This window comes from Callorhinchus milii, unplaced genomic scaffold, assembly GCF_018977255.1.
Source record: "Callorhinchus milii isolate IMCB2004 unplaced genomic scaffold, IMCB_Cmil_1.0 Scaffold6, whole genome shotgun sequence".
Taxonomy (NCBI): domain Eukaryota; kingdom Metazoa; phylum Chordata; class Chondrichthyes; order Chimaeriformes; family Callorhinchidae; genus Callorhinchus; species Callorhinchus milii.
Genome location: NW_024704747.1, coordinates 14209399 through 14233725, shown reverse-complemented (window position 1 = coordinate 14233725; position 24327 = coordinate 14209399). Strand labels below are relative to the sequence as shown.

The following is a 24327-nucleotide window of genomic DNA, read 5'->3' as shown; positions in this document are numbered from 1 at the left end:
GGTTAGCAGTAGGTTTTCTCTGTTATATAATAATCTTTCCTGCTGCCCCCCCACCCCCACAGAGGATATTTTTCCATTAGATTTGTTTAGCATTTTGATGGATGAAATTACAGATGCACATTAACATCTATGTAGTAAATCTATGCATATGCCAAACTTCATTCTGTAACAATAGGCCCCAGGGCTTCTCAAAGTACTACTGTGGGTGTGTGTATGTGTGTGTATGTGTGTGAGTGTGCGTGTGGTGTGTGTGTCTGTATGTGTGTTAGTAAGTATCTGTGTGTGAGCGAGTCGGTGAGTGCGGGTGAGTGGGTGTCTGTGTGAGTGAATGTGTAGCGTTTGTGTGAGGAATCAAACATAACAGAGCTTGACTGAAAATAGCAAATGCTAAAACTCAACGTATGAAAAGCTTTGGGGTGAGGGGAACTCAATGAGCACGTTTTCAGAGAAACCGAACATGGTCAAAGCTAGATGCAACTCATTTCCTGAAAGCAACCTGTGCAAACAAAGTACTGCTGAGGTAATACAGTGCAGTTTTTGCTGATATCTTCCTATTGCCTTCACATATTTGACTGCATTATAAAATGGGACAAGCTATCAATATTTAGAGAGAGCACAAAGAGCTGAAAAACTGCAGTGTCCCATGTAATTTCCATTATATTTCTGAGAGTTAGTTATGTAATGATCAAGGGTACCACAACGCCTTTTCCTTCCTATAAACTATGTGGTCCCTGCATTCTGCAGAAAGAAAACAAGCAGAGTCTTGAGTCTCTAAGTTACAGTCTCAGTAACATAGAAGGTCCACATTTGTAAAAGTCTGCATGCCAGCATGTATTCCACGGAAGCATATAATAGGAAATTAAATTAGTTAATTGTTCATGTTGCGGCACAATGAACAGAGACTTTACTCAATCCTTTTAATGACTGGAGGGCTTTCAGCATTTCTGTCAATGTTAGAGATAGTCTGCAAAAGCAGTTCATGATAAAAGCAACAAACCAGAAAGCACAACACGTCTGTTCAATTTGACTTCAAAATGTTAAAAATTACAGGATATGCATTTATGGGGAATTATGTGTGTACGTTTGTGAGTAAGTGTGAGTGAAAAGGCATTAATACACATCTTATTTATGAGACGCCAACAGTAAGACTTGCTGTATCCTTGCTGTGCTTTGGGGGTCATTCCACAGAAGGTTAAAAGACAGCTCTGATTAATGGGATTCAAATGAACTTGAATTGAATTTACAGTTTTTTTTTAATGCCGGGTATTTGCTATTCACCAGTAACTTAAATTAATGTGCACAGAAAATGTGGATTGGCAATACCTAAACTTACTGTAGTCAGTTTGCAAATGCAAAATAAGTGGTTCACCATAGGATTGGGGAGGTATTCAGTCTAAACAAAGCATTGTTGTACAATACTCTAACAGACAATTTCATTCAGCACTGAAGCATTTAAAGGACTGGCAAAAAAGATTGATTATAGTTGATGCTGCACAATTGCTTGGGCGGTTTGCAAGTTTCACACAGTAAATGTGGGTTAAACCAGCCTCTGAGTAATATAGGGATCACTGAGAGCTCTGGAGTGGGATATCACACAGGAAATTAAGAACTGAGAAGGCCATTTGGCCCATCAAGCCAGCTGTGCCAAACCTAGATCCCTCCGCACCAAACCTAGAACCTCTCAGCACCAAATCCCTTTACACGTTTATTCCGAGTACCTGTTTTACTCTCTTGAATCCCTCAACAGATCATCATGCACCTTTAATGTCTTTAAACAGCTGACAACCAAACCAGATATTAAGCAACATTTAAAATCAATGCCCAAATCTGCACAAAACCGAAACAGTGTAGTTAGGTTCTTACAGTCTAATTGCTTTGGAGAAGGATAGGCTAGGTTTCTTCACCCCCTCCACTGCATGCTCTCACATCACCAGTTCATTATTATTTGCAGCAGTATCATATACAAAAACAGGTATTACACTTTACAGTATAACAGGTGAAGCGCTTTGAGGTGTCCTGATGTGAAAGAAACTGTGAAATGCAAGGATTATTATAGTATATCAGAACAAGCAAGATGATTCAGGCATGGATAAATTATATCAGAATCACACAAATCTTGATTCCACAAACTGCTACTAATATAAAACATTCTCACCAAACAACATGCATTTCACCTCTGTATGAACATCTACACTACTTGTAGCAACCGAGCACAGTGCTTGGCTCATTGCTGCTTCTCAGGTGTTTGCCACTCATCTGCACTAACCTGTCAGTTTTCACATCCAGTGCCACACAAAGGCCAACTCACAAGCACCTTCCTGCACATGGAGGAAGCATTCTCCACCCGCACCAGGGCTTGCACCTTATCGCTACATTTTCCAAGGCATTGCCAGGCCAGGCTTTTGAAAACTATGATGAACAGAGTTTCCAGGCACTTTCCCTCACCCCAAATATATGGAATAAGTGTGTTTATCTTGCTTTGCATTTTATGAATTACACATATCCATCCAACTGCACAGAAAGACCATTTTCCCTTTACTCCCTGTCGCGTATGAAATTCAGTGCTAGTTTCCTTTAAGTTAATGTAATTACTGTATCTGGGTGAGAATCATTTTGATTCACAGATTATACAATGTCAAGGTGAACTGTTAGAATTATAAATCCTGTTAAGCCACCTCGGGTCCTTATGCCTCACGCAGGCTGGGACACACCAGGTCACATTATGGAGTCCTGCAGCTCAGTGGTGAGAACATTAGCAGCGCAAGCAAGAAGACCTGTGTTTGATTCCCAGGCGGGGCGAAACCTTAGGCAAGTTTCCTTACTCCACATGCTTGTTTACCTAGCAGTAAGTAGGAACCTGATTGTTAGTCGATTGGTGGATTGCTTTTCCGGGGGTAATAATCCCTTCAAGAATAATAAATACAAAATAAATAATAACAATAATATGATCACTCAATCCGCGACTGTTTGTGGGTCACTGCTGTGCACAATTGGCTGCCGTGTTTCCCCACAAAATATTCAGTCAATTCACTTCACAGTGTATTTTGTGAAGCGCTTTGAGAAATCTCGAAGCTGTGATCAGGGGCTACATCAAATGCAAGGATTATTATTATTATTATCACCATCCATTCATATTATAAACCAGACAAGGAAGGAAGTTAAAAACAATCACCTGTTGTATTAAAGTTATAAAGTTATCTGTAAAGCTCATCATAGGGGACCAGGACACATCTTACAAAATATTTTCAATCGTTTAAAAAATAGTACAGTAATTTAGCCACATGCCCATTTATCTGAAAATGTTCTCCTCCTGACGCTGAGGTATCATGGAATTGCCAGGTTGATAATTCTGCCTTCTGCACTGTTAATAAGCACATCACTTGCTAATTAAATAACTTGCATCAAATACTGGTGCTGTTCAGGAACTACAGCAAAATAAACACTTGTATAAAATTCAAATGGATTTACGCAGCTCTTTGAATGATTTGCCATACTTCAGCGCAAAACCTTTCTGGGACCAATTCAAAGTAAATGCTGTTTCTAAATTCTGCCAGTTTCCCCCCGCCCCCAAATAAAAGAACTCAAAATCAGAATTGATATTCAGGATAACCGTATCTCAGAAACTCATCTGTCAGTATTACATTTCTACACATGGGTCTAGATTTGAAAAAGGAACCCCAAAGAGTTAACCATGAAATCTTTCCTGATTAATTCTCCTTCTGTTGCTGGATCGCATTCACTTTCCACATGAAACACAGCGCTTCACTGTAAAGGAATTCAAATTTAAACAAGAAGCTGTATGTTCCAAAACTTTCTTATGTTGGAAACAAGCTAACCTACTTTACTTCCCTGCCAAAAGGAAATAATGTGCGTGAATAACTATGAAAAAGATATGGTGCAGCCCTGAGTCTGCAGCAGGATACTGTAATCTAGCTGTGGCACGATACCTAGCGTGATCAAACACTCGGTTCTCAGCTGTTTTGATCCCTATTTCATAAAAATAGTACATTTAATCCATCAAAGGCCAAGTTCTTTCCCCCCTTTATTTCCTGCATTGTTAGTGGAGGATTTAAGAGACAGGGCTTCCACCATTGCGCTTTCAGCTAGAGAAAGTGAAACTGCTTAGCTCAGATGAGGAACAAATGCTCTCTGAGCTGATGTTTATTTAGTGAGCAAGTCTGAAAAGGAAATGGACAGCACTGCTGTGAACACAAGCCCCGTCTTGTTCAAACACTTCATGCCACTGCCGGTAATACCAAGCAGGATTCGTCGGGTCAGAGTAATAATGTCATCTCTGCAGTTCAGTTTCACTGGAGCTTGCATTCGGGGGGAGGTCAAAGAAACTCCAGTTAACATTTCATCACAGTTTTTTCACATGCCAATTTTAGCAATTCTCCACGCTCACAGCTGCAGCACATAGTTACACACGTGTGCCGACTTCCACTCACATTCTTCCATTTTACAAGCAATTCCAGTGCTCTCACCACTGCGATGTGGCAGCATGACAAGTCTGATTCTTCTCCCCCTCTTCATCCCCATCCTAGTTACCAAATAGCTTTGTGGTTAGAGCGCTCGCCTCGCAAGTGAGAGGACTTGTGCGCAATTGGCTGCTGCGTTTCGCCCACAAAATATACAGTCAATTTACTTTACAGTCAATTTACTGTGAAGCACTTCGAGATGTCTCAACGACATGATAAGGTGCTGTATCAAATGCAAGGATTATTATTTAAGGCAAGTGGGCACCCAGATGGCCCAGAAAGAAACTTCTCCTGCTGAAAAACCCACAAAGAAAGTAGCTGCACGCACACACACACACACAGAGCACAGTTCAAATCATTGACTTTTCCAGATTAATCTGACAATGATCAATGTAATATTTGATATTCTGTTCCCTTCTCCCCCCACCGCCCCCCCACCCCACCTCCAATACAATCAATTAGTAGTTATTCCAGTCTCTAAGGTTTACTAGAATGAATTCCTGGAATTGGCCCTAAACATGGGCCAAAAACCTTATTTTGTGGAAACAGATTGCTAAAATTGATAAAATTAATAGTTACACACATGAACAGACAACAACAACGACAAAATTACATTTATAGAGCGCCTTTCACGTCGGGAGGACGTCCCAAAGCGCTGAACAGTCAGATGTCGGAGCCCGAGCATGGGGGAGGGGTGGTGTAGGAATGAGGCAAGGCAGAGAGGTGGGAGGGAAACCAAAGGCACAGTCAAAGAAGAGTCTTGAGACCAGCCTTGAAGGATGCAAGGGAAGAAGTGAGTTGGAGTTCCAGAGTGTGGGGGCAGAGAGGCTGGAAGTCCAGCCACCAATGGTAGGGCAGGTCGGCAGGAGACATGGAGCAGGCCGGAGCCTGATGAGCGGAGGGATCGGGCAGGTTGGTAGGGAGTCAGCCTGGCCTTAAAGGTGAGGACAAGGATCTTGAACTCGATCCTCTGGGGGATGGGGAGCCAGTGGAGTCGGGCGAGGGTGGGAGTGATGGGGTCACGGAGCCTGGTGTGTGAGAGTGCACGTGCTGCAGAGTTTTGGATGATCTGCAGCTTGTGAAGGGAACGGTTGGGAAGGCCGATGAGGACGGAGTTCCCGTAATCGAGCCTTGAGGTGACAAATGCATGAGTGAGGGTTTCGGCAGCCTGAGGGGTGAGGCAGTGGCAAAGTCTGGCAATGTTGCGGAGGTGGTGGTAGGCAGTGCCGGTCATGGTGCGGATGTGGGGGAAGAAAGGACAGTTCAGGGTCAAACAAGACACCCAGGTTCCTGACTGGCTTAGTGAAGTAGAGTGTTCAGCCATGGAGGCTGATGCTGCCAGCGCCTGAGGTGTGGAGGCGCTGGCACGAGCCAATCAGGAGGGCCTCGGTCGGTTTTGCTGACATTGAGTTGAAGAAAGTTGGCCCTCGTCCAGGACTTGATGTCGGACAGGCAGTCGGTCAGGACGCCAGTAGTCCTGGAGTTCAGGGTGGAGGCAGAGAGGTAGAGTTGGGTGTCATCCGCATACATGTGGAAATTTACCCCATGTCTGCGGATGATGTCACCAAGGGGGAGCATGTAGAGGGTGAAGAGGAGGGGACCGAGGACAGAGCCCAAGGAACACCGCACAAGACAGTGTGGGGGCTGGAGAAGAAACTGTTTGCCGGGACGAAGTGGAAGATACATGGCTAGCCTGATGACAATGCACAGGATCGTCCTCTCTCTTTCAGATGCCGACAGATCTGGATTTCCAGCATTTTTCAATTTGTTTTAATAATAATACGTCGGACTGTAGAGTAACACATCAAATAGATTAAAGCTCATTACTTTCATTAGTTGGGGACATGTGAATAACTGTTTCAGGTGCAGAACACCACATAGTGTGTACTACCACAAATGGTTCTACAACAGAAGAAAGGGTTTAGAGTCAAAAGCTCCAGTGAAGAGTCAGCACCTGCACAGCCACAATGGACTAGATTGGGTACTCCAGCGGGGAAGCCAACATTAGTATAGAAATGATAGACTGAAAGGGCTCCTCCTGTGGTGTAAACAATCCATGAGTGCAACAACAGTTTTCCCATGTCAAAATATTTCTTCCAACATTAACTTGATTCACTCTTAATTGGCTTTTCATTCCTTCTTTGAACTTGACCAATCTGTGTTATCTGCAGACAGCTTTCTTCAAATTACAGAACTCCTTTTAAAGCAGCAGTCATTTTGTGAATGACAGCACTTTAAGAGGTGCCTAAAGAAGTAAGCATCACTTCGTAGTGATATTATATCATTTAAATGAATACACACAAAAATGAACACAACCGCATTATAAAAGCAGCTGTAGAAAAATAACTACTAGAGCATTTGTATGCAATACTGCTCAAGCTCATGTAGTCATTATCTAGTTGCACATCTGGACAGATTTACTGTTGAACACTGTGGAGTAGTGTAGTTATGCAGTTTTAAAGAACTTTTTTTTATATGTATATATGTGTGTGTATATATACATATACACTTTAGGGACAGCCTTACACATAAACCAATGCTGCAATATGAACCAGCCTCACTCGTTTGGCAGCACTCTCGCATCAAAGACAGAAGGTTATGGTTTAAGTCTCATGTTGAGACTTTAAGCGAATAGTCTAGGCTATTCCAATGATGAAGGAACCCTACATTGTCATTGTTAGAGATGTGTCCTCTGGATGAGATGTTAAACCGCGGTTCTGTCTGCCTGTTTAGGTAGATATTAAATGTCCCACTATTCAAAAAGGGAAAGGAATTTCTCTGGCTGTCCAGGCCCCAGGTGAAAAAAATGGTCATTCTCTTCATCAGTTTGTGGGACATTGCTTTGTGCAAAAGATGCCTGTAGCATTCACCTATTACACTTATCACAGTCACTGCACTTCACACAAAAAAATTATTTGAGACGTTCAGTCACTACACTTTATCGTGAAATCCTGAAGCTTTTTGAGGTGTCCTTCTGACATGAAAGGTACGATATCAAATTCAAGAGTTATTTATTATAATGAGATTCACAAATGTCTGTGCAGAGTTAGGTATGTTAACATGCAAATAGCCAGCCTACTCAGCAATGTTCAACACGAGGATGCGGCGATCTTCACTGTATTATGTTCTATTTAAATGAAGTGAACCTTTGAACAATTTGACCCTTCAAGTAATGCAAGAATAAACTTTCCCAGCTGTGAAAGGATACTTTTAAGCTTTCCCGATGGCTCAGTGGCCAAAAGTACTGCCTAGTGAACACCAGGCCAACATAAACTATTGCAAGTTCAATCCCTCAGTTGGTACAACAACTAGACTCAGTAAACATAGGTTAGGGAAAGGTTTTGATTGTTGACTATTAGCCAGAGGCCCCAGCCCCTTCCTGGAAGTTGTACGAGTGTGTATATGAAAATATAAACTTAAACAAAGTCCCCCCTCCTGTATTTGAAATCCATTGCTGAAGATATAAAACCCCAGCATGCACTGATGTATCTGAATAAAGTATGTGTAAGTATATGAATAAAAAGTGTGCATGTGTGGGACTTCAGGTGGGGACAGGATCGTATCCAGCTGTGTTGTTCCCCACAGTCAAATAGCCTGCTAACACTCACTATCAAGCACAGAGATCAAGAGTAATCACTTGTTTGAGAGTGCTCCAGTGGTTTTAAAAAAAGAGTGAAATCGCTTTAGGAAAGTGGAGTGGAGAAGAAAAATTGGCGAATAAACAAGATAAACTTAAAAAAATCCCCTCCTGGATTTGCAATCAATTCTTGAGAAGTGCAGGCCATCACACACTGATGTAATCATGTATGAGTGAAAGCTGGTCGTTTTCACTCTGAAATGTACACAATAACAAAATGACATTTATATAGCGCCTTTCATGTCGAAAGGACGTCCCAAGGCACTGAGCACACTCACCAAGCTTCCCAACTGATTACAGGAAAAGGACGTGACGGAAAGCAGACGTGCTCCACAGTCCCTCCACAGACAAGGACAGAGGGTGACTGTTGTGCCCTCCTCAAACTGCTTACAGAAGCCTATTTCCCTTGAAGGCAGGGTCGAGCCACAAGAACCAGATTGACCCTGGCTACTCAACTGCGCCTCCTCGTGCAGCAGGTTACCTCCCTCCCTTCTCCCCCTCAATGAGGGATCGCTGCGTGGCACTGGGAAAAAAGTGTGAGTTTTATTCTTTTAACAAAAAAACTCCAAGTATGGAAATATTTAGGTTGAATAAAGGTTCCGGTTAAATGAAGTTAACAGTTCTAGTAGGAGGAAAATATTGACAAGATGTTTAGCTCCCTCATGTTTTATACAACAACCGCTTGTTGCAATTATTTAATCCACAATATGAATAAACTGTTAGAGTGCTTTCCAAAGGCTGCCCTCTTCTCATTTATGATCCGCAGGGAGAGGCGCACCTGCGGGTTCTTGAACCTGTCAGTTTAGAGTCCATTGATGTTTTACCTCATTTCCAAGTAAAGCAGAAACACATGCTTCTGAGGCATCACAAATGGCAGTCAGATCGTGGCCCCCTTCCAGGGCTAGCACGACACGGCCTCCAGCCAGGCCCATCAGCTGTTTGGTGAGATAGCCAAAACCTGTGTCAGGAAAGAGGAAATGCAAGAAAAGTCAGAGGTCGGCAGCCCACTCTGACTTCTGGCAAATGATCAAAGACACCAAGTATTACATCATATCTGAACTGGCCACCAGGGATTACTGAGACTAAATGTATAACATAAACCAGGTTTAATTTCAATAAATACAATTTACTATTTCAGCTCAGGCCCTTTTGATCTTTTCTTTAATATATGCATTTTTCTGTGATAAATGATTTGAATTTTCTAAAGTGGCACGCAATCTAGTTCCTAAGGGCTTCTAATAAAATAAAGTCCCAACTGCTTTTTATTTCTCCTGGACAAAAGCAGCAAACAATGACAGATATAAACAAGTCTTTACATAATTACTGATAGTTTCCATTTGCAGAAAACCAATAATGTACAGTTCTGTGAATGCAACCCTCGAATTCTAAAATATAATAATAATAATCCTTGCATTTGATATCGCTCTTTTCACATATTCTAGAAGTCTCAAAGAGCTTCACAGAATATACTGTAAAGTTAACTGATTGTTTATTTGTGGGCGAAGAATATAGTACCTTAACTGTGCAAACAATGGCTTTTATTTTTAACTTTAAATTTTAGGTTTCTTTGTAGGATTTAAAATTTTGTTTAAAGATTTCTGCTCACATAAAAATCATAGCAATTTCCGCACCACAGAAGCCATTGGTGACTGTTCCCCACTGTAGCTATCTACCATTAATCTCTTGCCCTTTCCCGTACCTTTTACATCTTTATTTCCCAAATGTTTACCTTGTCCCTTTTAAATACAATTTACTTAGTTTGTGCTATTTGTCAGATAACTCATTCACATTAATCACATGATTGTGATAATATAGAGCGAAGAGTTAAACTTCTCATCCTCGGAGATGGAAAATGTGAGTCACTCCCATTGATTTAACTGAAGAAGACAGGCTATTAAAGTAATCTTTGGAAATTAAATTATAAACTTTTTTTGCTTAAACAAACTTACATTTAGCAGAAACTTTATAACCTCCAAGGGGAGCAGGATGTCCTTCCACTGCATCAAATCCAGAGGACACCAATACCATTTCCGGAGCAAATTCATTGGCAATGGGCATCACCACCGTCCTGTACAGAACAAGAAAGATGCTTGCTTCAGACTGAGCCATCAACTTCTCTGCTTTACTTCACCTTAAATCTAATCAGAAACCAACATTGTGGAATTACTAAATTCAGAGAGGTGCTTTTACACATTATATACAACAAATACTAACTATGAAGGAAGTATCCATGGTGATTTCATAGCATTCATATCTACCGAAGCAATTCCTTAAATAGATGTGGTAGAGAATTTAGGGACCAGAAATGTAGGCACCCAAAGAACAATTTTTAACCTTCATGTCCCAAAACTTGAATACACAATACAATGTGAATTTACATTTATATAGATTCTTTCACGTCGGGAGGATGTTCCAAGGCACTGGACAGTCCAGAGATTACACCAAAGCTGTGTGTGTGTCTGTGCTGGGGATGTTGATGGCTGAAAGGTAGTCAAAGAGCAAGGTCTTAATGAGGATCTTGAAGGAGGTAAGGGAAGGGGCGAGTCAAAGGGACTCCAGGGTGGAGTTCTGGACGTGGGGCCAGAAATGCTGAGAGCCTGCGAATGGTGAGGGAATGGTCGGGGGTCATGTATTTATATACAACAAATATAAGATGGTTTGGTAGAGTTTGTGGAGGTTATAAATGGACAAAGAGCATGGAGGAATTTAAAGGTTAGGACGAGGATCTTGAACTCGCTAGGATATAGGGAGCCAGTGGAGTGAGCGAGGATGGGGGCAATAAGCTCACAAAGCCCAGTGTAGGAAAGCCTTAATAGAAAATGCGCCATTACTTGAGACTGGCATGTGGCGGGTCCTGGAACTCTTAGTATTCATATAATCATAGAATCATAGAATCGTACAGCACAAAAAGAGGCCATTCGGCCCATCAAGTAAGTGACGGCTCTTTGAAAAAAGCAATGTAATGTCACTCCCACTCCCCAGCCCTTTCCCCATAACCCTACAAACCCGTCCTCCTCAAATACCCGTCCACTGCGTTTTTAAAAGTTGTTATCGAATCGACCTCCACCACCCTTTCAGGCAATGCGTTCCAGATTCGAACAACTCGCTGCGTGAAAAAAATTTCTTCTCACCTCCCTTCTGCTTCTTTTAGATACTATTTTGAATCTGTGACCTTGAGTCACCGACACACCCACCAGTGGAAACAGTTTTTCCTTTCTAACCTATCAAATCCCCTCATGATTTTGAAGACCTCTGTTAGGTCTCCTCGTAACCTTCTCTGCTCCAATGAGAATAATCCTAACCTCTCTACCCTTTCCTCATAATCAAGGTCCCTCATTCCTGGTACCATTCTTGTAAATCTCCTCTGCACCCTTTCCAATGCCCTAATATCCCTCCTATAGTGTGGTGCCCAGAACTGGGCGCAATATTCTAACTGAGGCCTAACCAGTGTTTTATATAGGTTAATCATAACTTCCTCACTCTTGTACTCTGTGCCCCTATTTATAAAGCCTAGTATCCCATATGCCCCTTTTACAGCTTTATCTACCTGTCCTGACACCTTCAAGGATTCATTTACCGAACCCCCAGGTCTCTCTGTTCTTTTATCTCCCTTAAGATTGTATTACCAGCCTATATTGCCTCCCCTCATTCTTTCTTCCAAAATGCATTACCTCACATTTCTTTACATTGAAATATTAGAGCAGGGTACAGATTTGATTGCCCTATTTTGCCCAGTTCCCATCCTCAATTGCATGAAGCTTGACCAAGGCTCCTAATGACTGTGATACAATATTGAATGTGATTGATGTCTGAGGAACACCTTGTAACTGCCAACAACTTGCATTTATATAGCGCCCTTCACACAAGATTGTGCAGTGTGGAGTGCAGCCAAAAGCTTTTGACAACATCTTGGGAGTGAACTGGCCAGCCACCTAACAGAGCAATTACAATTAAATACGGCGTACAAGTTTCAAAGTTAAATTATTTTAAGTTTCAAAGTTAAATTTTTGCGCAAAATTATCTCTATGGAGGTCAAGCATCAAAGAAAAATGTTACCATTATTTGTACTTAATACCTAAATGAGCATACCTACTGCTGTTTAGGAGGGTTTTTTTTAGTGGGGAGAGAGGCTAAATAGCCCCATAAAATAAATTCAAAGCAGGAAATATTTCCACACTGCAGATAGCAAAACAGCTCTACTTTCAAAGATGTGTCACTACTCAAGACTATTCAAATATTGAGACTGATGAAGTTTTATGTTTTCCTTTGGGTGGAGCAGTTAGCAACCAAACTAATATACTCTGGAAAAGCCATCTGAACACTGCACTGCGTGGCACCTCTGGACTCTGGTGAAAAAATTAAAAACCTATGGTTGCTCATAGCATTCACCAGTCATTTTTTCCAGGCTGGAGTTTGCATTAACTGCAATGAAAATACACAAAACATATGAGGTTTGCTGAATACTGAGTTGACGCCACCTGAATCTTCTCAGTGGTGCAAGGAGCAGGTCTAAACTGATACACAAGCATCGTTCATACAGCTCTCCATTATTGTGGAAGGTACGTGCATGGGGAAAAGTTGGGTTAACATGGACCAATACACATTTGGCTGCCAGTTATCAGCAAGGAACTGAATACAGCAGTTTTCATGAGGTCAGAAAGTATGAGCTGAAAAATCAGCTAGGGTTTCTGATCTTTAATCACCTTTGTGGGAAAGTGCTTGTGCGTATATGTTGGGCAAGGGCAGGATCGGGATCAGCTGCAATGATTGCTATAATTAAATGGCTTGCCAACAATTATGTTTGGGGTCATATATGAATGATGGCTACATGGAAGTAATAGTAAGGACACCTGATCCTGTTGAACCAGCTTAAGTCAATGGCTTTGGGAGGTGAGGAATAAACATTTAAATACTTTATTCTTATCACTTTGTTGTGCATTTGTTCTAAATATAGACCCACAGAGCACAGAAACCAATTGGACACTACTAAACCAATATAAATAGATGTGTTTTTTCTGTACATAGTTGGCTTTCGGCACTCACTGAAGAATTATTACGCTGAAGTGCACTTCAGTGTCCATTCTTTCTAAACTATTTTTCAGCCTTAGAGCCACGTAAATGCAGTGTGTGGTGTTACAGATAACCTCAGTGATGTTCGGTTTACATGTCTAATGTTTTATTCTGTGAATATCAACAGGGGAGCAATAGCGCCACCAAGAGTTTAGCATTGCAGGCATATTTTCATGTAAATGATCAAAATGGTGATTGTTTTTTTTAAAAAAACTGAGAATTGACTGGCTTTCCCATGTCTATGGACCAGTGCAGTACTCCATTAAGTTTTCATTCCACATAGCAGTAAGCCTGCACTGTTTCAGTATCTACAGCTTACAATGCAGAGCGACGACAATATTTCAAGCTTGTTTACACCTCAAAGTGATAGATAATTGTTATTATTACACAAACAATTAAATGTTTGTGATTTTATGTTCTTTTACATAAATTGTCTGTGTAATGTTTCTCCCGATTACTATTTTTCTGACATAAAGAGTACCACAACCAATAGAGGTACCCCTGGCTTGGTCTCGGGATTCCTTACTGTGAAGCGCTCTGAGACGGCATCCGGCGTGGAGGGCGTTATATAAATCCAAGTTGTTGTTGTTGTTGTAGAGTTGCTCACGACATAACATTGCACCAGAAAGAAATTCAATGAATATGTTTCAAGCTTTGAAGCGATATTGGAATATTGCCTCTTCCTACCCACCAGTAAACATACAATGTGATAGTAGAACTTTTTTTAAAAAATGTGTTGGTATAATTTACTGAAATTAAGTTTTACTGATTGCCAGGCTATTGGAAGGCAGCACAAAACCAGCAAGATGTCCAGTTATTCACAAAATTACCATACCAGTCTAACCCTTATTAGTTCAATGAGAAAGAAGATGATGCATACATGTACCACATCCTCGACATGTGCTGTCCTCAAATTTTAGAGAAGAAATGTCTATGTGAAATTGCTTCTTCCACAAAGAAGCATTCCGCAGGGGAATGCTTCTTTGCTGGAAGTGCTAACTTTTGGTAAAACCATTATCTTGCTTGCTCATTCAAGTAGACGTTAAAAATCCCATGATATGAGTTGAAAAGAGAAGCGAGTTTCTCTCAGCATGCTGCCATCAATCCTCTAGATAGATTAATGGTCGTTCACTTCATGATTGTTTGTGAGATTTTGCAGTGTGTAACATGGCTATCGCATTTGCCTAAGAAAACGCTTTGAGACGTTTGGACAGTATATAGGGGCTATAAAAATGTCTTTGTATAATTACATAATACTTAAAACAAAAGGTACATTGGATAAGTTAAATAGCCACAAAAAGGCTATGTTACCCAATAACATATTCACAAGAACATTAAATATAAAGTAGCATAAATAGATTGTTGTCCCTATGGTTGGTGGGCAATGTTTGGTGAAGCAAGCTAGAATGCAGTGGGTGGGTTTCAGATGAGACAGTTTTTTAAGACCATCGGCAGCTAACAGACTCTTCATTTGGAATCTTTTTTATTGTTGAGGACTTTAAAGAAAGCCAGAACGTTTTCAGAAATTCACAAGGTTTTACTCAAACCACCTTGTTGTAAAGTGCTTAAATAAATTTTCAAGCAGCTATTGCTACAAAGTCTGTTCTTCCTGCTTTGAAGTCGAGCAGAGGTTCCAGTGTTAAGCCATAAGTATGAGTGGTCACTCTGCTAAAATCATCAGTTTTTTCCCCCTACTGCTAAGTGGTACAATTGAGGCTTCTAATATTAATGTACCCAAAGAGATGAATCACCTGCAGTCTGCTATTCACTGAGGCCTAGGAAATGAACATGTGCAGAAAAGCTGACATGAGTATTAAGGACTGACTTGTAATTTAGGTCAAAACACATCACCAATCTCTCCCCCTTCCCCAACAGTTTAGGAACATAGGAACAGGAGAAGGCCATTCAGCCCCTCGAGCCTGTTCTGCCATTCTACTAGACCACGGCCGATCTGAACGTCAAACTCCAAATACCTGCCTTTGCTCCATATTCCATTTACCCTTACCTAAAAATTCTATCAACCCAAGTCTTAAAAATTTTAATTGATTCAACATCCAAAATCTTTTGGGGTAGCGTTCCAGATATCCACTACCCTTTGTGTGAAAAAGTGCTTCCTGATTTCACTTCTAAAATGGCATAGCTCTAATTTTAAGATTAAGCCACCTTATTCTGGATTCCCCCACCAGAGGAAATAGTTTCTCTGCATTCCTGTCCAGATCAGTCACGAAAATTCGCTAAATATTTGTTGATAATACAGGGAGAACGTTGAAATCCTAACTTGCACGTGATGCTGCAGTGACAAATATGGCACTTTATTTGCATCTGTTTCTCCTTTCCCAGCCGAGTCTGTGATGCCAAGGGACATTGGTGCAGCAGGGCATCAGGTGATCATGCTCAGAGGGAGTTTTGGCTGGTCTGTCAAAGAAGGTTTAAATAGGAATATAATAGGAATTATAATAGGAATAGTAATCAGAATGTAATTTATTTTAAAAAAGAGGGTGGTTAGGTCACCACAGACCACTCACGATGGTATTTATAATGACCAGTTAGAGAGTGGCACTGGCAGAATCCCAAAGCAGACACCCACCCACCCTGCAAATTAGACTAATGGTGCTTCGCTAGCTGAGATGAACCAATTCCACAGACCAGGGCTGTGATCTGAATATCCAATTGCTCACTCCCTCCTGCACCTCATTCAAGGTCAGTCTCAAGATCTACATCTTTGAATACGCTTTTGGTCATCTTTCCCCTCCCCACCACCCACTGCTCCCATCTCCAGCATTACTCAACATTGCTGTCATTGCACATAATCTGACAGTCCTGGCAATGAACCTTCGGCGCATTTGAAATCTGCCCCCTAAAATCTACAGACACACCGAAAAGCAAAGAATCAGATTGCAGGAGTACAGTCATCACCCCAATGAACTATTTCTGTGCAGCTGTAATTTTTGCCCGCGCATGGTTTTGCAGGGAAAGTGTTACATTACTAATTACTGTGCTTTATTGGCAGTCCAAGCCTTTGCTCCCCACAGCTGCCAGCATGTGGCAAAATATTAAGCGCTTGTGCTAATAGGTGCTAAACTGCTGACTCAGGTGCTTGACTCCAGTGTTACTGGATCATGTCAAAAGTCTGGCTATTGTCAATACAGATGGGTTCTAACAGTGATGGCTGCCCTATCTTGCTGGTACATCACAACACGATTTAACACTTGAATTTGAGAATACAGTAGAGTGAGAAGGTGATCATTGGTGCGTGTAACAATATTCTTTTAAAGTGCACTGTCCTTACCCTGCCCATATAACCAGGCTTTCTTCCAATACTGAATTTTATAGTCGTTTCCACCACTAATCCCTGCCATTAATTATGCCAAGTTTCATCTGGTCTTAATTCAGGTTGTAGAAAAACAGACCTGTTAAAGCGTCGCTCTAGCTCAGTTGGTAGCATTCACGCCTCTGGGTCAGAAGACTGTGAGTAACAATCCCACACCAGTACCTGAGCTCATGATCAAGGCTGACACAGAATGGAGCGCCGAGGCATGAACCTTAGGGACCATCTCCCATTTCGACTTCCAAGATTCTCACACTCGTGTTCAAATCCCTTCCCTGGATTTGGCACCTCCCTACCTCTCCAACCTCCTCACTCCACCACCCGGTACCTCTGCTCGACTGGCACAGGCTCATCCCTTGCACCCTCTGCCCCACCATTGGAGGTTGCACTTTCAGCCACTACACCCCAACACTATGGAACACTCTCCCTCAAACCCTCCACCTTGCCCCCTCTCTCCCCTTTTTCACTCCTCTTTGATGGTGCTTATGACCTCATCTCCTACCGGCTCGGAGTCAGGCTCCGCCACTGTTAAGTTCTCTGAGACGCTACTCTGCGTAGGGGGCACTTTATAAGTGCAAGTTGTTGTTGTTGGTCGGTTCAGATGGACAATAACAATCCTGTGATAGGAATTTAGAAAAAGTGCAGGGAATTCTCGCAGCTTCTGAGTCAATATTCCTGCCTTGTCCAAATTCACCAAAATAAATCATCAATTGATTGATTATTCATCGCATTATTGTTTGTGGAGCGGCGATTGGGCAAATTAGCTCTAGCATTTGGCTACACAAGTTACTACACTTAATTAACTGAATAATTCTTTAAAGAAGTGTACAATTATTTTTCCTAATTATTTCCACACTAGTGTACCGCCTCTCTGTTCCTCAGACACTTGTTGCCCTCCAGTATCCAACCTAAGTGCTCATTGCTCACATGCTTATATATATATATATATATACACACACATTACTGATATGCAGGGGCAATAGAAAATTGCAGAAATATTTGCTAAAAAATTGTGGGGAAATTTGACAAATTTTGCAGTTGATTGGTGCTATTGAGAGGAACATTTTAACTCCCAACCTACATTTTTTCACATTTGATAAAAACTAAACAGCTAAACATAGCACACATTAGATTGTGGTAAAAAACAATTATTCATGCTTTCGTTAATAAACCTGGGTGGGGAAGGGGGGAGGGATTAGTCCTGACTGAGGGGCTCCAGGAGATCACCACCTCCTGCCTGTTGGGGCCTATCACCATACACAGAGACACACACATACAGAAAGAGACACACACACTCACAGAAAGAGAAACACACACACACTCACAGAAAGACACAATCAGCCTCAGATACACACTGTCTCTCTATGTGTCTGAGAATCAATTGAACTCAGACATATAGAGAGACACACACTCAGACACAGAAAGACACATGCTCATAGATACAGAGACACACATTCATAGACAGTGAGAAAGACACATGCAGATAATTACAACAGCAGGGCCTCGGGGTGAGGAAAATCCATTTCCCACTTGTGTCGCACAGCGCGTGCGTACACAGAGCCACTCCACGTCGAGCAAACAGCCTGGGGCTGAGTAGACCCCATTTGAAGTTGAATCAATTGAAACCAACAGGCCAACAGATATTTTTTATTGAAACTGTAGATGGTAAAGAAAGAATAAACTTGCATTTTTATATTGCCTCATGGCAGTGGGTAGTGTTTGTAGCGCAGGGGGTGCTTGTAGCGGATTCCGCAGAAATATTGCGACTGCACTTTTCTATTGGTCCAGCTTACATGCCTTGGCAGAGGTCATAAAAGCTGTACTTGACTTCTTCACACCAGGCTGCCAGATATGAGCATTTCCAGTAGAGGGTGCTGTAGGGAGGCCAGGAGTCAGAACCTTTCTCATCCTGAGATGACTGGGGCTCTTTTAGTCTCTCCATGCAGCCCCAACTGAGACCATCAAACATAGCAAAGACTGAGGTTTGAACAAAAAAAAATAATCCTTGAATTTTGGTATAGCACCTTTCATGTTGGGAGGGTGCCCCAAAGTGCTTCACAGGATTTGCAGTGAAGTAGAGTAGAGCGACTGTATTTGTGGGTAATGTCCCACAAACAGCTATGAAGTGAATAACCATTTTTTTTTATTTGGGGGATTGTTGCCCAGGACACGGGGAGAAACTTCCTTCTCTTTTTGAATAGTGCCATGGGATCTTTAACATCCACCTAACAAACAGGCGGAACCTCGGTTTTGCATCTCATCGGTAGGACGGCACCTTTAACAAGCACTCCACTGGAAAGTCAGCTTTGACTATGATTCCAAATCCTGACCTGGTGCTTGAACTCATAACCTTCTGATTCAGAGGCAAGAGTGACATACTAAGCAAGGCTGACACACTAAGCAAGCTCCTGGCCCATGAGATGCAGGTCTATTCACTGCACCACTGGAACTGTTGTGTAAATTATTTTCATCTCAATATAGTTTATTTATATGAGTATTGCACCAATAGGTTGAGTTGCTCATGGAACATTATACATATGAATGGTTCATAAATTGCACTTGCAAATTGCAGAACAAAGGTACATTCACATGCTTCAATGAGCAATAGGAGTGAATGAACAGCAGCCGGCATTTCTTTCTTGGTTCCTCCTCTATCCACTTGGTGGAAAGATTGGGAGGGCATGCCACACTGCTCTGGAGGTGTTACAAGAAGAGCCAGATGGGCTGAATTACACTGATCTTCCTATCTTTCTGAGAAAGTCTCACCTCTTTTCACTGTCTTCTGGTACAGCCAAAATTTTGAGAAATTAGGCAGAAAACTTTCAACAATCTTATAAAATACTGCTAGTCACACAACATGGAGGAATTAATCCAGGGCACCGGACACACACACACACAATATCAGTTGACAATGTCTAGCACTTTGAAACATCCTCCCAATGTAAAGCACTACATAAATGTACATCGTATTGTATTATGCTCTATTAGTCTTCGTCCCTTCCAAAAAAACAAGAGTTACATTTCTCTTGAATAGTCTATAGATTCATTATGAACAAGTATATTATTTCATAAGGAAAATGTGTTTCATTAACCCAGCTTACAATCAGACTGGCCTTAATGCATCACCATCTCTCTCAAGCCTTTCCCTTCACTCTGTCCATAGTAAATAGTGAGCCAATTCTCTGCTTGTCCAGGGTAAGCAGCTCCCGAGGAACAGAGCCAGCTTCGGTCAACTCCGTGGCACGCATGATGCAGTCAGTTCTTTGCTCTGCCTGCGGATCTCATTAAAGTGCTTCCGACAATCCTCCCTTATCCCTTTCAACTTGGGAGATTCTACTGATATTGCTCGGTATTTCCTCTCAGGACCCTTTTCCTTTCTGTAAGAGGATGTTGGGGGATGGTGGGCTGTGCTAAATAATCTTTTCTTGTTTTACTAAAGTCAATCTACCCCAACATCCTTGAAAGAATATTACCAGACCTTGCAGAATTCCAGGCTTTTGCAAATTTCCTTCAAATGTAAATAACAGCACAAATATTGGGACATCTGGTTATTCACTTTTATTTCAGTAAGATGATTAGTTTACACAAAATAGCAGCAGCCCCAAGCAACATGAAATAGGCACTGGGTTTATTATAAGTTTAAATCTGTGCCTAGATCAATGTTAGAACCATGCAATCAGGTGATTGGTATTTGGAAATTAAAACAAAGAACTCATCATTTTAAGATTTCAACACTTTCTGATGGGCTCCTATTTATGGCTTTTTGCTAACATATAATTTCCACGACTGGATTAGGGGTGGGCAAGCACCAGCTGCTAGGTTTAGGACCTTTGGCTCCATATCCAGCTATTTAGTGCATATGAATGGTTTCACAGTAAGTCACCTGTGATTTCCCTTCATGTGGAGAAGCAAGTTGTCTTCCATCAATGCTTGATCTATGAGCAGTGAACCAGATCGGGAGTTCTGGGAACAAAGCAAGGTGTTAGGGGTGGGAGAGAGATTATGCAGCATCTCTACGAGGCTGAACTGGCTCCAAGTTGATGTGGCTGTCAATGGATTGTCAGAATTGAATTGATTCTCTGTGGCAGTCATGAACCAGACAGGTTCACCTTTTCCCAAGGCACTACTGAAAACAAATCAGCAAACCTAGTCAGCAGGACTTGGAGGAGCAGACCAGGCACTGGGGCAGGGATCCACTTGGCTCCTGCTAACTCGGAAGCCTAACAAAAAGGGTGGCCCTAGCTGGATAAACAGCAGGAAGCTTAGACAGGTTTCACAATGGTGATATGGTTTTAGCTGGTTAAACTCCAGCAATATCCTAACTCACACTTAGGAAATTTCCAAATCTTGGTTCTCGCTACTACTGCTAATAATAATCCTTGCATTTGATATAATGCTTCTCACCTCTTCTAGACATCTCAAAGCACTTCACAGAATACACTGTAAATTGAATTGACTATATTTGTGGGCGAAACGTGGCAGCCAATAATGCACAGCAGTATCCCACATACAGTCGTGGATCGAGTGACTAAATTATTATTGTTTTTTGGGGGGAATTATTATCCCCCGAAAAGCGATGCGCCACTCAACTAACAACCAGGTTCCTACTTACTGCTAGGTAAACAGAGGCTTGTGGAGTAAAGACACTTGGCCAACATTTCGCCCTGCCGGGAATAGAACTCAGGTCTCTTGCTTGCGAGGCGAGTGCTCTAACCACTGAGCTACAGGAGTTAACACTGAGTTATATGAGTCATCATACTTTCCAAAACCAGGTAAGCCAAATTCCTCTATGAAGGGAATGAACATTCCATACAATTATCTTGCATAGGTGACATACATATATGGAACATTGTCTGGTTTAGAAACTTGCAAGGATTACTCTATGTCACTCCCTCACCTGACCAAACAAAATATATACATTCCCTCTGTTCATGATTGACCTGACCAGTCACATAGTGTGAAACTCTGTTGCTCGATGCTACCCAAGATATTACCAGATTTAGTGTCGCAGGCTTTTCCTAATTCTGTCTGACTGCCTGTTCAGACATTATGCTTAAAAGACAAAGCTCTCTGGAAACCAAATGGCTTTTAATGTAATTTATTCTTGCATTAAGTTATTAAGTGGGTTGTGACTCCAACAATTAAGCCAGAAGGAAAGATTTTATCCATTCTAGCCTTCATTCTCAGTTACTGAAAGGATAAAAATCCATCTAACCGGGTTCTATTACCACCGTCTTTTATTCCTGGTCTTTTATTCCAGAAAAATGCACAGGAATCAAAGTCCGATAAAGCTAAATTGGCTAACTGACTTGTGATTTGTCACGCCGACTGATGCACTATTTATAATCTCAACGCTTCCCACTCAGTGCCAGCAAGGGTTAAACACGCATCTACAGTCACCATTGAGCGTAAAGTACATTTGATTCCTCACTGACTTCAAAGTCCTTGCAATTGGCAAAGGTTAAACACACATCTACAGTCACCATTGAGCGTAAAGTACTTTTGATTCCTCGCTGACTTCAAAGTGCTTGCATTTGGCATTTCCGAGCTGGTTTGAATTAAGTTCAATTCTACAGTCGACTTCCAAGTTCATGGTGAAACTGAGTGCCTTCTGGATTTCATTATGTCCAATTATCTTATCTTTTTTCATCTTAGGCTTGATCCCCAGCAAATGCAACGTGGCATTCTATGGTTCTAAATAACAAGGTGCTGCCTTCAAGGCATCCATTGTCTCTGGAGGCCTACAAAATGCTGAATATACGACCTGTTGTGATTTCTTGCTAAGCCCACTCGTACTATAAATTCTATACTTCAAAGTCTTATTTCACATAGAAAATCGGTGGAACAGTTCCTAAAAAGAATAAAAATCTTAGTTAAACTTATTTAACTCCCAACATCAAAAATACATGGCATCAAGTAACAGACACCATAACATCACAATGACTTTGTTTACACAAATTGCATAAATGAGGTTTCAAAATGCTTGCCTTGCTTTTGTTTCAGAGGTGCTGACTGTATTCCTATCTAATAGGTGGTTGCAGGCTTAAACAGATGCTTACAAGTAAGATTCATGGATTTCTGGAACTAATATTTTTCAATGTGTTTGCATAATAAGACAATACTAAAACAACAGTCTGACGACCTATTCTAAATGAAGCCAAACGATTTTCATTAGCACTGGGATGATTCATGCCTTCTACCAAGCTACTTAATGTGAAGATGGATGTGAACAATTTCTAACTCAGTATGTATTTAGACTTGTGAGTAATGCTTGTACTTCATCAATTATAAACAGAAGCTAACATTACAAACTAGAAGGGAACATCTAACAGTATACAAAAAGCTTCTCGCCAACAGTTTTAAACATTTTCAAAAATAGCTAGAAGCAATTTATATTGAAGAAACTACATTTCTCAGAGCCACAATCAAAGTCCCCAAGTTCACATAAAACACAGGCCAGAAATTAGTCACAAAAGAAAAGGTCTTTAAGTTCAAATGATAAAAGTACATCAATCTTAAAGCATTCCTACAAGCAGAGAACGTCCTTTTATTTATTAGTAACACTTTCCATTTTGCAAGGGTTAAAAAAACCTCAGCATTTCTGTATATTTTACACTCATAGAATTCAAGGCTGCATGTTTGAATGAAATCTGCACCTGTAGGTACTGATGGCAACTTTGATCATTTTTAAAAATTATTTCGCTTTGTGCTTTTACAGCTAATTATTTCATAAATCTGCCTCTTGAAGTGAATGATAAAAGATCCCAATGGCATTATTTGAAAACACAAGGGAGTTTGTTCCTGGTTCCAACAACCCCCAAAATAAAATTAGTCATTCACTTCATGACTGTTGGTGGGACATTGCTGTGTGCAAGTTAGCTGTTGCATATATGCATATCAACAACAAATTACACAGTCACAACATTTTACAGTATAATCCATTGAACACTTTGAGAAGTGCTCACGTTTCGAAAGGCGCTATAGCAAGTTTAACGATATTAAATTTCAACAAATACAAAATCTGTTTTGATGCTTTACTTATTGTTATTTAAATGAAGTTGTGACTTTTCAACCTGCCAAAATGGATTCTATTCATACCTAAATAGGTTACAAACCCTCCTCTGGCCGAGATGTCCCTCAGACAAGTTGTGATGGTCCAGTGCGTGCAGACTATTACATGTCAGCCATCCATGCCTCAAGAGCTATCTGTAATCCAGGCAAATAGCTAGAGGTTTTGGCCTTCAGATCTCGAGTAGGAATGTTTGTAGAGACTTGGATCAAACCCAAGTCTTCAAGTTATAATAATAATAATCCTTTCATTTGATAAAGTGTCTGTCACGCCAAACATTATAGGCAATCGCTGTCAAGTGTAGTAACAATATTTATAGGCAAATGCAGCAGCCATTTTGCATAAAGCAAGGTCCCACAAGCAATAATGAGGTGAATTACTAATGTAACTGGAGGATCATTGCCCAGGATACCAGTGTCGTCAGAGGAAACAGATGGGACCTTGATTTTACTCATCCAAAGAATAGCATCTCTGAACATGGAGTGTTCTCCCACTTATGTATTAGAGACTGGACATATGCTGGGATTTCAACACTTTTGTTACTGTCTAGCCGCCCCAAGAAATGTGGGTGGTGGTTTTCAACAGGGTGTCATAAATAATTATTAATGTGAAGCAGGTTAGTTTTACCCTAACTAATGATGTGTTGTTACAATAGTAATCCTACTCGGTACAAGAGGAATGGTAGGTTCAGACGAAGTTGAATGTTACATAAAAACTTGGTATTCAATGCAAGAAAACAATGATT

The 24327-nt window shown here is 41.1% G+C and overlaps 1 protein-coding gene across 5 annotated transcripts in view; it reads right to left on the bottom strand.

Moving 5' to 3' along the window:
• Positions 1-24327, bottom strand: part of LOC103186688 (histone deacetylase 4) — a 279511-nt gene that overhangs the window by 6054 nt on the left and 249130 nt on the right. For all 5 annotated transcript variants that reach the window (XM_042336162.1, XM_042336163.1, XM_007905869.2 and 2 more), the window contains 2 exons: positions 10065-10183; positions 8940-9073 (listed from right to left, as the gene is read on the bottom strand). In XM_042336162.1, the coding sequence (XP_042192096.1) occupies positions 8940-9073; positions 10065-10183 (253 nt within the window). The remainder of the gene's footprint in view (positions 1-8939; positions 9074-10064; positions 10184-24327) is intronic.